Source organism: Trichosurus vulpecula, chromosome 9 (genome assembly GCF_011100635.1).
Source record: "Trichosurus vulpecula isolate mTriVul1 chromosome 9, mTriVul1.pri, whole genome shotgun sequence".
NCBI classification, from domain to species: Eukaryota; Metazoa; Chordata; class Mammalia; order Diprotodontia; family Phalangeridae; genus Trichosurus; species Trichosurus vulpecula.
The window spans coordinates 78,164,468-78,178,129 of record NC_050581.1 but is presented as its reverse complement, the minus strand read 5'-3'; the positions used below and the strand labels follow the sequence as shown (position 1 = coordinate 78,178,129).

Here is a 13,662-nt window from a genome sequence, read left to right as displayed (position 1 = left end):
AAGTGATTTGTGAACCATAAAAGGGCAAAATAAATGCCAACGTTTCTCGTGATGATGCAGTTTGGGGTACCAAGAACTCTGAAATTCAAGGGTATGGGACGGGTTTGCCTCGAAAGAATTCAACCGCTCCAGCTTCTTTTAGTCAGAGACAAAGTTTATTGTGCCTCTAATAGAAGTGGGCCAGATTCTAAGGACCTCAGTGAGGATGGGACTGATGTTTTTATACAGAAAAAGACTATGAAAAGAGGGAATCAAAGAAGGAGTGGCAAGTAGCCTGGGGTGGACCAGGTGCTGACCAAGAAGACCACAATGAAAAGGCGGTTGAAAGGATTATACTGCGATAGGCCAGATGCCTGAGGGAAATGCTAGGGACTTGGTTGCTGAAATTTGTGGGAAAGTTCAAGGGCTTTTCAGGGGTCCAGGTCCTATCCCCATCAGTGGCAGCTCGGTGGCAAAAAAACAATGGAGTGCTGGAGCGCTCAGGTCAGAAAAACCTGAGTTCAAATACAGCTTCAGACACTTAGTAACTGAGGGATCCTTGATCTGACCTCAGTTTCCTCTTATATAAAATGAGGATAATGATAGCATCTCTCTCCGCCTCCCCCCTTTCCCCAGCAGAGATTTTAATCCAATGTTTTTTTATTTAAATTTCCTCCAGTAAATATAAATATAAATATAGTAAATATAAATAAATGTAAATAGAGTGTTTCTTTTGGATCACTTATGTGGGAAGATTAGACTTAATAGTGAACGGGGGCAGGAGACAATTGTGGTAAATTTATGAAATTGTAAAGCCTGCACTTAGCTTAGAAGGAGACCAGGGTGTTTTCCAGTGCAAGGCCAGAGATCCAGGCCAGAAGAGAAAGCACCAAGGCGAAAGAAAGTCCCTGGTGTCAATAGCCAAAGCTCCCTCGATTGCCCCCTGGTGGCATATCTTGAGATTTCACTCTGGGTCGCTCTCAAAAACCCTGTCCTACTCCAGTACCCTTGTCAGAAAAAAACAAACGAAAACATTGTACTTACCTTTACATTCTTTGAATTGAATTAGAATTAGAAGGGAACTTGAGTGGCAATGCCAAAGTGCTTGAATTGGGGTACACTGCTAGAGGCTGCATTCATTAACCAGTGGAAAAAAGAGACCCTACCAAACTGATGGCCTGCCTCTCCCCCGCAAATGAACAAAATAAACCAACCCTGCTTTGTAGGTGACCTCAGAGCTCACAGCTAGATAGGAAATTTGGATCTAGAAAGAACCTCAGAGGTCATGCAGCCCCTTGTCATAGGGATGAAGCAACTGTATCCCAGAGCAATTTGTTCAGAGTCACAGAGGTGGTAAGTAACAGCACCAGAATTCAAATCAAGGTCTTCTGACACAAATCTAATGCATTTTAAAAATGTTTTTAATTAGTGAAAAACAATTTTCTTGCCACAACCTCCTTTAGAAATACAAAACAAAACCCCTGCAGCAAATATGAAGTCATGCAAAAAAAATTCCTGTATCTAATTCACTTTTTACTATATTATGATGCCTTTCACTAAGGTTCTATCCCTCCCAAACCTCAGCCCTCCCTGTTAAATCTAACTAAAAAGATCTAATCATCTGCTAAAAGGACCCTCCCTCTCATGATATAGGTATAGAGTTCCAGCATCTACCAATGCCCTGACAGTCCAGAGCCCCTCACTCTGCCCCAGGAAGTGTTGTAGGCATCCTCCAAAAGAGCTCAGTGCTCTGAACTCTGACTTCCCCTTGCTTGCCCCCTACCACTTTGTGACCCAGAATTCTCTTGAATGTAGGGTCCCAGGAAAGCAATCCCAGGCTGAAGGCATGCTTTGGGTCAGCATCTATTCAAAATCATAACTCTTACATGCCAATTTCCTTTTTACTAGAACAACTAGAATACATATTCGTTTTTAAAAGAAAAGATGTCTAAATAGCATAGCAAGATAAATGACAAGGAAAACCCTCCTTGCCCGTACACAGGGATGTACAGATTTTCACATTTGTTTTTTCTACTGGTCAGAGAGGGAACACGCATATCAATACACTCCTAAGTCATCCTGATTGTAATTCTCTGTCTCTAAACCTACCATTTGCTTCTCCCCCATAGGATTGCTTATGTTATCCCTTCTGGTGATGTCATCAAGTTGTGATAAATAATTCTAATATCCTCTGTTAGGCTATTCTTCCCCAAGCTCTGCTGTCATCTGTTGGTGCTCTTTGACCACTGGGGAAGGGGGCTCCACTCTTTGGTTCTTAGTCCTAGGACCATCTCAGTTCTTATGTTAGTCAAACCCACATCGACAACCAAATAGCCAGCAGAAGCCCTTAGGCTAATATGGCATCTGTTTCTTGAAGTACTTTGCTTCTTTCTAAGCTGTTATTTCCTGAACCCCATCTTCTTTTTGACTTAGAGTGAGCACATGTTTCTCAATTCCCATCAGTGCCTTAGATGCTAGCATCTAAGCTGGTAACCTTTGCCTGGACATCCCACAAGCACTAAATTCACTGTTCTCATTCTATTTGTTTCCCCTTCCCCCACTTACTGTCCCTCATCTTAGATGGAAGCAGGAACCACAAACCCCAACTTCCTCTCCCAGACAGGCCTGTGGTTTGAGTTGGGGCTAGGGGGTGCTGAAACGGCTGAGGTGTATTAGCACAGGCGTTGAGTCACCAAAGCTTTAGTTTCCATGTTTCTTATCTCCACCCTCTCCAATCTTGACAGCGTTCTGCTCTTTTCTTTTCTCTCCAACCCCAGGTCCCCCTCCCCAATTTGTATCCCGCAGCCCGTCCATGCACCTACAGCTCCAAGATTTAAAAGGGGAGGGTGGTACAGGTTTGTGTTTGTTGAATTACAGGACTCTATAGCCTGTGGTGTTTGGGGTAAATGGGAGGGGTCAGGGCAGAAAAGGAAGTAGCAACACAAGGGGGAAGGCAGGATGACTGGGGAAGGGAAGGTCATTGCAGGCTTTCTGGATGGACAAAAGACAGACCGATGGAACTCCTGAGGCTTCACTTCCCTGGGGTGCACCGTGCCCTGAGGGAGGCTCTGGTGAGAGGGGCAAGGAGATGGCCAGGATTTTAGACCCCTTTCCCTGATACGTGAGGTCAAACGCCCTTTCCCTAGCCCAGAATCCTAGATCTATGCTTTTGGGGAATCAGATTTCTTACCCCGACAAGATCCCTGATCCCTGTCCCAGTTAAAAGATCCTTTTCTCCTAGAACCCCAGACCTCTGTCTCTTCTTGCTTCCAATTTCCCTGATACTATCACCTTCACCCTCAACATAGACACACTTTTCTTTTTATGTCTGCTGTTTGTGTTGCCCTTTTTCTTCCATCAGGACTTACTGTACCCAATTCCCTCCCCCACTTTCCGCAGACTTCTCATAGCTACCTTCCTTTTGCACGCCCTCTCCTCTTCTCTCTCTCTCTCTCTGTCTCTCTCTCTCTCTCTCTCTGTGTCTCTCTCTCTCTGTCTCTCTCTCTCCTTTCTGTTGAAATGCATGTCTCAACTGAGCTCCATGGTTTCTCCTTTCCCCTAGAATCATGATGTAGCTGGAAGAAAAAGTTGAGGTGAGGGAGGGTCACTATTCTCTGCCCTCACACCTCTTCCCTACCTCCTTTTCTCATTCCAGGACTCCCTAAGCACCTTCGCTTCCTACTTCTTAGAGGACATAGTTCCCTATGCAGAGGAAAGGGGGAGAGATGAGGGGAGAGGGGAGGAGCTCGGGGAAACGACTGCAGAAGGGAGCCAGCAAGCTGAGAAGTCTAAAGAAGCCCTGGAAGAGGAAGTGATCAGCTCCAAAGATCTGGAAGATACTTTTTCCTCTAGAGGGTCAGAGTCAAGAGAGGCTTGGGAGAAAGGGAAAGAAAAAAACTCCAAGGAAATCCAGGAATCAGAGGCTGAGGGAACCTGGGAGGTAGGAAAAGATGTTGAGGTGTGCCCGAATGAGGAGATGACCAGGGTCTGTAGAACTTGGGACAGCAACAAGAATTCCAAAGAGGCTAAAGGAGAGATCAGAGGGAACTACAAGGTAGAGGTCCAAGGAGCTAGGTGTATGATGGCGGTAGAGCCCAAACAAGGTCAAAAGACAGATGCAGGAGAGGTTAGAGAATGCAAAAAGGAAGGGATCTTGGCTGAAGGATACTTGGAGACAGAAGGATTTGCCTCAGAAGAAAAGGGTGGCAAAGAGCAAAAAGCACAGGGCAAGAAAAATCAAGAACCTAGTAAAAAGGAAGTCAATGTAGGGAAGGCTGAGAACTACTGGAAACTGAGGGAGGAAACTGAGGCTGTGGGAGAACAGAAGGAAGAAGCCAAGGAGATAAAGCCAGGAGATCTTGAAGAAAGGGCTTTGATAGCCTTCAGGGTGGAGTCTGAGGATGGTATAATCTGGGAGAAGGAAAAGGAGGACAGGCAAATAGAGACAGAAGGAAATGTCAGAGATCGGCAAGAGGCAAGAGAAGATGAGAAAGCCCAGAAGATGAAAAAAGGAGAGCCTGGATATGGCCAGAAGATAGAAATAGAAACCAGAAGTCGTGAGACCAAGAAGGCACCTGATGGAGCCCTGGGGGGAGGATTTGGGAAAGATGGGAAAGTAGAAACTCCTGAAAAACAGGAGTTAGAGAAGCATGAGGTCAAGGGAACTTGGGAGGCTGAGAGGATTGAGATCAGATGGGCAAAAAAGGAAATGGAAAAGGAAGTGGCTTGGGAAGTCCAAGGCATAAGGCCAGTGGATATAGATATAAAAAAGCTACAAGGAGTCCAGGAGCCAGGAGAAAAGACTGAGAGAGAAGACAGTGTAAAATCTGAGGTCTGGATAACTTCAGTCATGGAGAAAGCTGAGGCCAGGGAAGCTGTAAAGTCAAAGACAGCAGGAACAAGTCCAAAAACAGAAGCTGAGGAAGCCTGGAAGGCGGAGGATATAGAGATCAGTACAGAATGGAACACAGAGGTGATTCAAGGGGGCTGGGACACAGAAGAGGCTGCTGGGAAAGATTTGGAGAAGAAGAAAGATAAGGAGAGAGAGACTGAGGAAAACCTATTCCCAGAGCAAGTTCCAATCCAAAAAACAGGGAGAGAGGAAGAAGTGGCAGACTTCTGGGTCCTGGAAAAAAAGGAGACTGTGAAAGTTCTAGAATCAGAGATGGAAGGTGAAGGAAGTTGGGGCTTGAAGGGAGAGGCTGAGGAAAGCTGTGAGAATCAGTCAGAGCAAAATCGAGGCCAGGACATTCAGGAGACTACAGTCTGGGAGGGAACACTCGATAATGTTAGTAGGAGAAAGGAGATAGAGTCAGTGGAAGCTAAGGAAGTCATGGGAGGCTGGGAGGTAGAACCTGGAAGGCCTCAGGACATTGAAGAGACAGAGAGAATAGAGGACTTAGATGAGACTTGGGTAACAAGGCCAGAAAAAGAGGTAGAGGGAGCCAAGTTAATGAGAGAGGCAGAGGTGGGAAAAAGCCAAGAGCTGGAGACAAAAGACTTGGTAAGTTATGGGACAGAGGAGGTCAGGGAAGACCAGAACCCTGAGGAGATTGGAGGAAACTGGAACGTGGAAGCAGGAACTGGGAGAGCCCAAGAGACAGATAAAGAGCCCAGGGAAATCCAGGATCTAAAGGAGGAAGAAGTCAAAGGAAGAGAGGAGGAACCATTCAGAATTCCAGAGAGAGAGACCTTGGGGGGCTGCAAGATGGAAACCTATAGTGCCCAAAATATTAAGAACACAGAGAGTGGAAATGTTCAAGAGGTGAAAAAACAGGATTTAGTTGTAGTAGAAGGCTGGAAGATAATGGAAGGAGAAGTTGAGAGTGGCCAAGTAACAGAAATAGAAGACAAGGGAGGCTGTGAGGGTGAGGAAGAAGTTTTTATACTCCAGAGTAGAGAAGATGAGGGAAACTGGGAGACTAAGAGAAGCCAACAGTTCAAACAGCAAGAAGTCCCAAAGGCAGAAGTTAAATCAGTCTGGGGGACCAAGGAGACTGGGACAACAGAACCAGAGGTGGAGGAGAAAGAAGTCAGGGGAGTTTGGGAGAAGGAGCTTGAGGGAGGCCAAGAGGCACAGGTTGATAAAGGCCATACAATGGAAGAGTCTGAAGCCAGAAAACTCCAGGAAAGAGAAGCAATGGAAGCTAAAGAATACTGGGAGGCAGAAAGAGAGGTCATAAGAAGCCAGGAGATGAAGGAGATTGAGGGAAGTCAGGAGAGGGAGGATAAAAGTAGCAGAATGTTGGATAGAGAGGCTGAAGAAGTCTGGAAAGGAAATGCTGGAAGCCCATGGAATACTGAGATAGTAAATGAGAAGGTAGGGCTGAATTTAAAGGAGGCTGAGGCTAGAAGAAGCCAGGAGACAGAGCAGAAGGTAAAAAGAGACTGCAAGGAAATCAAAAGAGACTGGGACTCAGAAGAAGCAATTAGCCAGGAAAGAACAGAGACTAGAGACAGTCCAGGTTCAAATTTATTAAAGGTTGGAGTCAGTGAAGCACTGGAGGAAGAAAATAAAGGCTTCTGGGAGGCTGAAGGAACTGAAGAATGCCAAGCAACAGAGGGAATGACGGAGAGAGACCAAGCAGTAGAAGAATCAGAGGCTGGGAGAAGCTGGGAGAGGGAGGAGAAAGAATATGAGGGAGACCAAGAAACAGGCTTGGCAGATGCTGAAGAATCCTGGATAGTTGAGAAAGTGGAGACAGGGATCAACTGTGACAAAGAGAAATCTGTCTTCTGTCAGGGAGCAGAGATACAGATGGTAATGACCAACAAGGAAGTGGAGCTTGTGAGGGAGAAAGAGATCAAGGAGGGGCAAATCAAGTCAGAGGAAAAGCCTGAAGAGGGCAAGGGAAACAGGGAAACAGGGGAGGGGGTTGATGGAGACCAGGGTGTGAACTCTGAGAGTACCTGGCCCCTGGAGGAAGAGACACAGTATGAGGAAGACACCCAGGCAGAAGCCAAAGTTGGAGGGAGCCATACTGTAGAGGGGGAAAGTTCCATGGACAACCAATATATGGACAAAGTAGAGGCTAATGGGGGCAGGAGGCTGGAAGCAGAGAAGATAGAAGGCAGTGACAACATAGAAGAGGCAGGTGGTCAAGCAGATGGAAAGAGGGAGGAGCTGGAGCCTGCTGGATACTCTGACACCAAGAAAGCAGCAGGCTGGGGAGATGAAGACAAGGACTTGGAAGCTTTTGGAGTCTGGGGATCTAGTGAGAAGACTGGAACAGTTTGGGAGCTAGAAAAAGCTGAGCCTGGTCAAGGCAGGGGAACAGAAGAAGCTTCAGATACAGGCTCTGAAGCCCTGGAGGCTTCAGACAACAGGGAGACAGAAGCCTCCGCACCCACCAACTCAATAGTGCTAAGACTGTCTCCTGTACCCAATCCTGCTGACGAAGCCCAGAGCAGCTGGAGTGAGGTAAGATAACATGAAAGGACTTTGAAAACTGTAAAGTATAATTAAAATTTAGGTCATTATTTATATTAATGATAAAGTAAAGTACCTAGTGACATTAGCAAGATTCCGAGGTCCAATTAGGGCCAAACCTTGGACATGACCCCAAGATTCCTCTCTCTCTTGCTTTCCCATAGGCCCCCATCCCTGGTCCATGCCTGGACCTCTCCATTCCAAGAAGTCGAGTTCTTCTCTCCAGGAGCGCTTCCCAGCGCCGATCACGACCCTCTTTTCGAAGGGCACCAGCACCAAAGAAGGATGACAGTGATAATGACGAGTCTCTGGGCTTCCTTCCCAATGAGGGATCCCCAGCTTCAAAACTGAGACTACTCCAGTCTGAGGAAACTGCAGTGCCAAGTCCCCCCAAGCCAGAGGGGACCCCAGTCACAGCAAGGAAACGGCCCCCAGGCCATGGGTAAGGAGAAGTGGGTAAGGGTGAGGAAGGAGAAAAAGAACTGATCCCTGGGGCCCAATCAAGATCTATTAATTCTCCATGATTCTTTTTACTCCTTCAGGTTTGGCCTTGCTCATCCCAGCATGATGCAGGAGTTACAGGCTCGTCTGGGACGGCCCAAGCCCCAGTGACCTGAAGTCCCATGAACCTAATAGCCTTTCCCTCTTCCACCGTTCCCCATCCTTACTTTGCTCTTTGCACCTTCAAGCCTGGGATGATCTCCCTACCTCATGATGACTTCTAATCATGTGTTCTGATCCCTAGAAGGGAAGCCCCTGATGTTGGTAGCTTTTCCTATCTCACCCAGATGGTGTGGAATTGGAAAGAGGACGAAGATGAAGAAGAAGCTTGAAGGAAGAATTAAAGAGACTTGCATTCATTTGTCTCGTATCCTTGAAGCCTTTACCACCACCATTGCCTCCACCCATCCTTGAACACAAGGATCTGCCCACAGATCAGATGAAAGTCTGAAATAAAGAAAGGTGGTTTTGACTTTCATTTGTGGTATCTGCCCATCATCCCTGTTACTTTAGGAAGCCCCACTTCCCCTCAGGACATTGTGTCCAGAGGTGGATTATTACCTTCATACTGTCCAGAAAAGAAGTGGGGGAGAGAGGGAATGTGCCAGAAGCCCAAGGATCCTAGAACAAATGTCAGCCTGGGCTACCTAGAGTTGAGTTGTTTGAGACAGCTTCAGCAAAGGACTAGGGAAGAGGACCAGGCAGGGGCATTGAACACACCTCCATGCCCAAGGCAGCCCTGGCCGTGAGAAGCACTAGGACAGTTGTTAAAATCCTAGCAAGGCTAGTTGCCACAGAGGCCACCACAGCTGAGTAAAGTCAGGCGGGCCCCTCAAAGATGGTTCTGCCCCAAAGAGAAGGAAGAGCTCCAAGGAGATGATCATGGGCACTTTGCCTTTAAAGACTTTCTGCTTTTATCTTCTTTTACTTTTCTCCCCTCTATTTTCCTGTTTTCAGATAACCATACTTTCTGCTATAGGGCCTACCCAGAGGACTTATGCACTCAGAGAAGAAAGAGATGGAGAGGGGTTGTGAGTGTTTATTATTAGGTTGCCCAAGAATGAGTATCTGATCTCACTCTCTGAGTTCCTCAAGGAAGCAGAAGGAAGACTATCCCCAATTTTTTTTTTTGCAAAAAAGAATAAATACAACCAACATTTTTCCTGAAAAATAAATAAATATCCAAGAAATAAATATCTTCCCTGAACTAGAAGGACTCTTAAATTATGGGACAGGAATGGGCTTAGAAGGTGAGGTGGGAGAGAACCAAAGGGGCATATGCCAGTCTCCTAACCAGAGATGATACCACTGGCAGGGGATGGGTACTTAGCCTAAAATCTGGGATCTCTCCCTCCAAAATGGCTCAGGGCAGGGGGCTTGGCCTCAGGTTGGAAACCAAATGTAAGGGAGGGAGAAAAACAATCCTGGAAAGTGATACAGGTAGTAAAGGGTCATCAATGCTTGATTGAAGACAGTACTTCTTAAGCAGCCAGGGACTGTGTGTGAGTAATTCCCTTTGAGAGCAGAAGGAAATCTCGGACAGCTCGGGCAAGGACTAGCTCCAGGGATCGGAGAAGCTGGTAGGTACTCAGGAGCTGCGGCCAGGAAACTTGGTGCACAGTGAGAGAAAGTCTTCCTAAGGCCCTCTCCTCTGGACTCTGTGTTTCTTTATCCTCCAGAGGACTGTATCCTGTAGCCTTCATCTGTGATAAGAGACAAGAGATCATGAGAGTCTTGCACAGACCAGGATAAAAGCAGGGAGTTAACTCAGGATATCCGTGAGTCTAGAGGGCAGAGAGAGAGGTGGCCGCACCTGGAAATGGAGATGTGACTGCAGGTCCCTAAGGTCCAGCTGAGCAACCCACAGCCGTTTCCTCAGGGTACCCTTCCAGCCCTGGTGGCTCTCTAGTTCTCCTAGAGGAGCCTGGAAGTGACCCAGAAGTGTGGAAAGGGAGCAAAGTCGATCTGGGTCCTGGGAAAGGAAGAATCAGACAGGGAAATAGGGTTAAGGTGGGGGATCAAAAGTTCTCAGCACAGAACCCTGATACTCGATCATGAGATCATCTCAGACACCAACTCCATCTCTAGCCCACCCACTTTCTTTATTCCCTCATCTATGCAATTCCTTCAAATCCCTCCCCATCCCTCGTTCCCATTCACATACCTTCATTATCCCCATCCTATCCTATCTTTATCTTCATACCATATTCCAGTCCTTCACACCCATCCTGCACCCTATCCAATCCACTTCAGTCTCATCCCCTACACCCTACCTCAGTCTCTCATCAATCATCATCTTCATGCCCAAACCCTAACCCCATCCTCATCCTCAAGAGCTTCTTCATCTTCAACCCTGACAGCACACCCTCTTCCCTAACTCACTGAAAGTTGAAGCCAGGTCTTGAATGTCATGGTGACATTGGGAAGTTGTTCCCCCAGGGGTAGTAAGTCCAAGGACACCCCAACCAGATGTGTATCTGCCTGTAGAAGCGAAAGATTAATGGGGAGGAGCTCTCCAAGGTGACTTTCCTTGCAAACCTCCTGCCAACCAAACCTCAGCAAGTTTTTCCACTCCCTAGTCAATTAGATTCTGATGACTCACGAAGAGGTGGGCAATACTCCGGATCTCTGAAAGCAGCTTTCTGGCAAGCCTTAGGCTGATCTTGAATTCACTCCTCATGTCCAGCAAACCGTGGGGAGGTTGCCCTCGAGGCCATGGGAACCCCCAGATGACAGCTTTGTTCAGGAGCAAGGAGAGCAGCAAGAGATTAAACCCTTGAAAAAGGGAGAACATAAGATCAGGAGAAAGTAGAATAAGGGAGAAGGAGTGAATGAGCAGTTGAAGAGGAGCACCAGGGACACTGAGCACAGCTAACTCCAACTCTAATGGACTTGGAGAAAGACTAGACTGGCCTAGGGCACCCAGAGTATAGCAAGAAGCTCCTAGGACATCCCAATCCTGAGGAACCAATCAATTCAGGCTCCCTTTTACCTGGTTGGATAGGGGTGTGTGTGTGTGTGTGTGTGTGTGTGTGTGTGTGTGTGTGAGAGAGAGAGAGAGAGAGAGAGAGAGACAGAGACAGAGACAGAGACAGAGACAGGCAAAGAGAGACAGACAGACAGAGAGAGAGAGAGTAAACCTGGGGGTCCAGGAGGATTGGGACTAATCAGATTTCCCAGAATATATTGGATTCCTTCCTGATCTAGAACATTAGAGGTTGAAAAGGAACAAGGATAGAGATCTAAGGAAAGGACAGAATGGAATGTGGTAGGGAAAGGACTAAAGGAGAAAAGAATGAGGATCGAGAGGTAGAAAAGAGAGACAGGATTAGTGGGACAAGATCTGCAGAAATGTATGTCCACTCATGTGCAAGTTGTGAGCTCCATCAATGAAAGCAAGATCTGCTTTATTTAATTTTTATACTTCCCTTAGTACCTAGCACGGTGCTCTCTACAGAGAAAACACTTCAATGTTTAAATTGACAGACCACGTAGGGGGAAGGAAGACCATGAGGGGCCAGGAGGAAGGGTTGGGGGAATATCAATGGTTAGGGGACAGAAGAATGAGGGTTGGGGTGAAGAGAAAATGAGTGGATGTTAGAGTATGGAGAAAGACTAGGGTCAGAAGAAGGACAAGGGTGGAGATCAAAGAGGAGAATGTTACTTTTTGGTGAACCTTGTAAGGATGGAAGAATGAAGGTCTGGAAAAGGGATGAGAGTTGGGGAAGGATACAGAGGTATGTGACTAAACTAAGGGATAATGGGAAGGTAGTCAGGTAAAGCTATAGGATTACAGGTTAAGGAAGGGAAGAGAGGTGTGGGTCAGAGGGAGAGACAGAAGATGAAAGTTAGGGAAAAGGATTGAAGAAGGGAAAAGTTTGGAAGGACAGGATTAGGGAGTGGGAAAAAGAAATAAAGGTTGAAAGGAGGTACAGAGGAGGTGGGGCAGGAACAGAGAGTAGTGGAAAGGGTAGAAGGATAGGAACCTGAAATAATTAGTGGTCTGGGGCTTCTCTTTCAGGAAAGGAAATCTTGTAATTACTGGAGTTACCCAACTCTCCTTGAAATACAAACCAAATTCTGCCTTTGATCTCATCCTTGTCCATGTTCTCACCATCCCTCTCCCCAGATAAGGAATGCCCCTGCTCCTTATACCTTAACATGGCTTTTTCCTTCTCCATACCTACCCTCCCCATTTTCTAGCTCACCCTGGGTTCCAGTACCCAAGATGACATTCTTCCCATCTCAGTTGCATGGGAAGCCCTTCAAGGGATAGTCGAAGTATCATCACTCTCCTTGGTCAACCAGACAGTCCTACATTTGGGACAAGGACCACTGTGATTCTTAGATTCCAGTTTAATACTGTTCTGGAAGAGGAAATCTAGCGCCACTACTTCTCCCCCTACAAAGAATCAAGTTTGTGAAATGGCAGTTATACAGCCTGAAACTCAATGGAGAAACCTGCTTACCTAGGGGCTTTATGACCAGAAGCTGAACTGGCCCCTAAATAGCCCACTCCTACCCCTCAGACCCCTAGACTTCTTGGTACCAAGTAACACAGATTCTTCCATTCAGTCGTGGGCTATAGTTTCACTACAGATCTTACTTTCACCCTGGCCCCAACTCCATTCTCCTCTTTTGGGAGTAAGGTACTGTCTGTCCCCCAATCTCTTTCCATTAGAACTAGGGTCCCACCCTCTTGCCTTACTAGCACAGTCCATAGTCTGCCCCCTTTCTCCCTTCAACTCTATCTTTTCTTTTAGGGAATCTTTTCCCTTGGTCCTTGGCTCTAGGCCACAAGCCCCTTGGCCCCCACATCCCAAAACCCACCCCTCATCCCCAAATCCCTCAATTCCAGAGGCTCAGTTAGTCTACTCCCTATTCCATGACTCACGCCAGCTCCCGTCTCTCATCTTCTGGCAATGTCTTTCTTACCAGCCATCCCCCCCTCTTGGGGTTCTTATACGGGGGGCCAGCCCCCACTTTCGGTTTCCCTCCTACTTACACTTTCGGCTTTGCTCTCGATCTCCTCTGAAATGGGGAAATGTAATTTCCCTTCCCATAGTCAGGGGGCCCGGAGTTTTTTTTGGCAACATAGGGGTTGGGATAATGGACTGGCTTCCTCCTTAGGTGGCTAGGACTCAGATCTTCCTCTCTCCTATTTACTATCTGATTTGATTCTTGGATCATCTCACCCAATTTTTAACTAGTTCAGACTATTTACAGAACACTTGCTGCATTAGCAGCATGGTACATCCATCTGTTTTTCCTGCAGACATAAATTACCTCCCCATTTCTTGCATATTTTTATAATGACATTGACCAGCCAGGCACGAGAAAATAGTTTTGAGGGCTTCCTCCCCACCCACCCAAGAGTGGGAGGGTACAAGTTGTACTGAAAGATTCACTCCATTCTGATTCTTTTTCAGATGGTAGACAGTTGTAAGACCTTGTGCTTGGTTAGGGTATCAGGCTATGGTCAAGTTAGGGATCAGTGGTTAGATTCTGGGTCAATTTGAAGCTAGGATTGAGTCAACCTGTGGCCGGAGTTGGAGTCATTATATGACCAAGATGAGGGGTTAGTCTGTGGCTGGGATTAAAAGAAAATCTGTGGGATTACAGAATCAGTCTTTTATTCATCAGTTGATGGCTGGTATTAAATATTCAGATCACCACCAAAGTTAGGTGTATGGCTGGGACACATGTGAAAGAGAACTGTTCTCACTGGTAATGACCCTTACAATCCTTAGGCT

At 46.7% G+C, this 13,662-nt stretch overlaps 2 protein-coding genes across 2 annotated transcripts; one reads left to right on the top strand and one right to left on the bottom strand.

Moving 5' to 3' along the window:
- The first annotated feature begins 2,993 nt into the window (after positions 1–2,993).
- On the top strand, positions 2,994–8,387 carry APOBR (apolipoprotein B receptor). Its single transcript, XM_036739472.1, has 4 exons — positions 2,994–3,050; positions 3,635–7,399; positions 7,573–7,850; positions 7,951–8,387. The coding sequence occupies exons 1-4, from the start codon at positions 2,994–2,996 to the stop codon at positions 8,018–8,020; spliced, it is 4,170 nt and encodes a 1,389-aa protein (XP_036595367.1). The 3' UTR covers positions 8,021–8,387.
- A 518-nt stretch (positions 8,388–8,905) lies between these two features.
- IL27 (interleukin 27) lies at positions 8,906–12,851 on the bottom strand. Its single transcript, XM_036739584.1, has 5 exons — positions 12,845–12,851; positions 10,512–10,822; positions 10,292–10,390; positions 9,723–9,881; positions 8,906–9,612 (listed from the first exon to the last, which is right to left on the bottom strand). The coding sequence occupies exons 1-5, from the start codon at positions 12,849–12,851 to the stop codon at positions 9,391–9,393; spliced, it is 798 nt and encodes a 265-aa protein (XP_036595479.1). The 3' UTR covers positions 8,906–9,390.
- Between the last annotated feature and the right edge of the window lie 811 nt (positions 12,852–13,662).

Excerpts from the sequence above, each read along its gene's own strand:
- APOBR (XM_036739472.1), top strand. The coding sequence starts at position 2,994 with ATGGAACTCCTGAGGCTTCACTTCCCTGGGGTGCACCGTGCCCTGAGG. Across the intron at positions 3,051-3,634 it reads GTGCCCTGAGGGAGGCTCTG|GACTCCCTAAGCACCTTCGC; the intron begins GTGAGAGGGGCA and ends TTCTCATTCCAG. Across the intron at positions 7,400-7,572 it reads CCCAGAGCAGCTGGAGTGAG|GCCCCCATCCCTGGTCCATG; the intron begins GTAAGATAACAT and ends GCTTTCCCATAG.
- IL27 (XM_036739584.1), bottom strand. Across the intron at positions 10,391-10,511 it reads GGAGTATTGCCCACCTCTTC|GCAGATACACATCTGGTTGG; the intron begins GTGAGTCATCAG and ends TCGCTTCTACAG. Across the intron at positions 9,882-10,291 it reads AGACCTGGCTTCAACTTTCA|GACCCAGATCGACTTTGCTC; the intron begins GTGAGTTAGGGA and ends TTCCTTTCCCAG.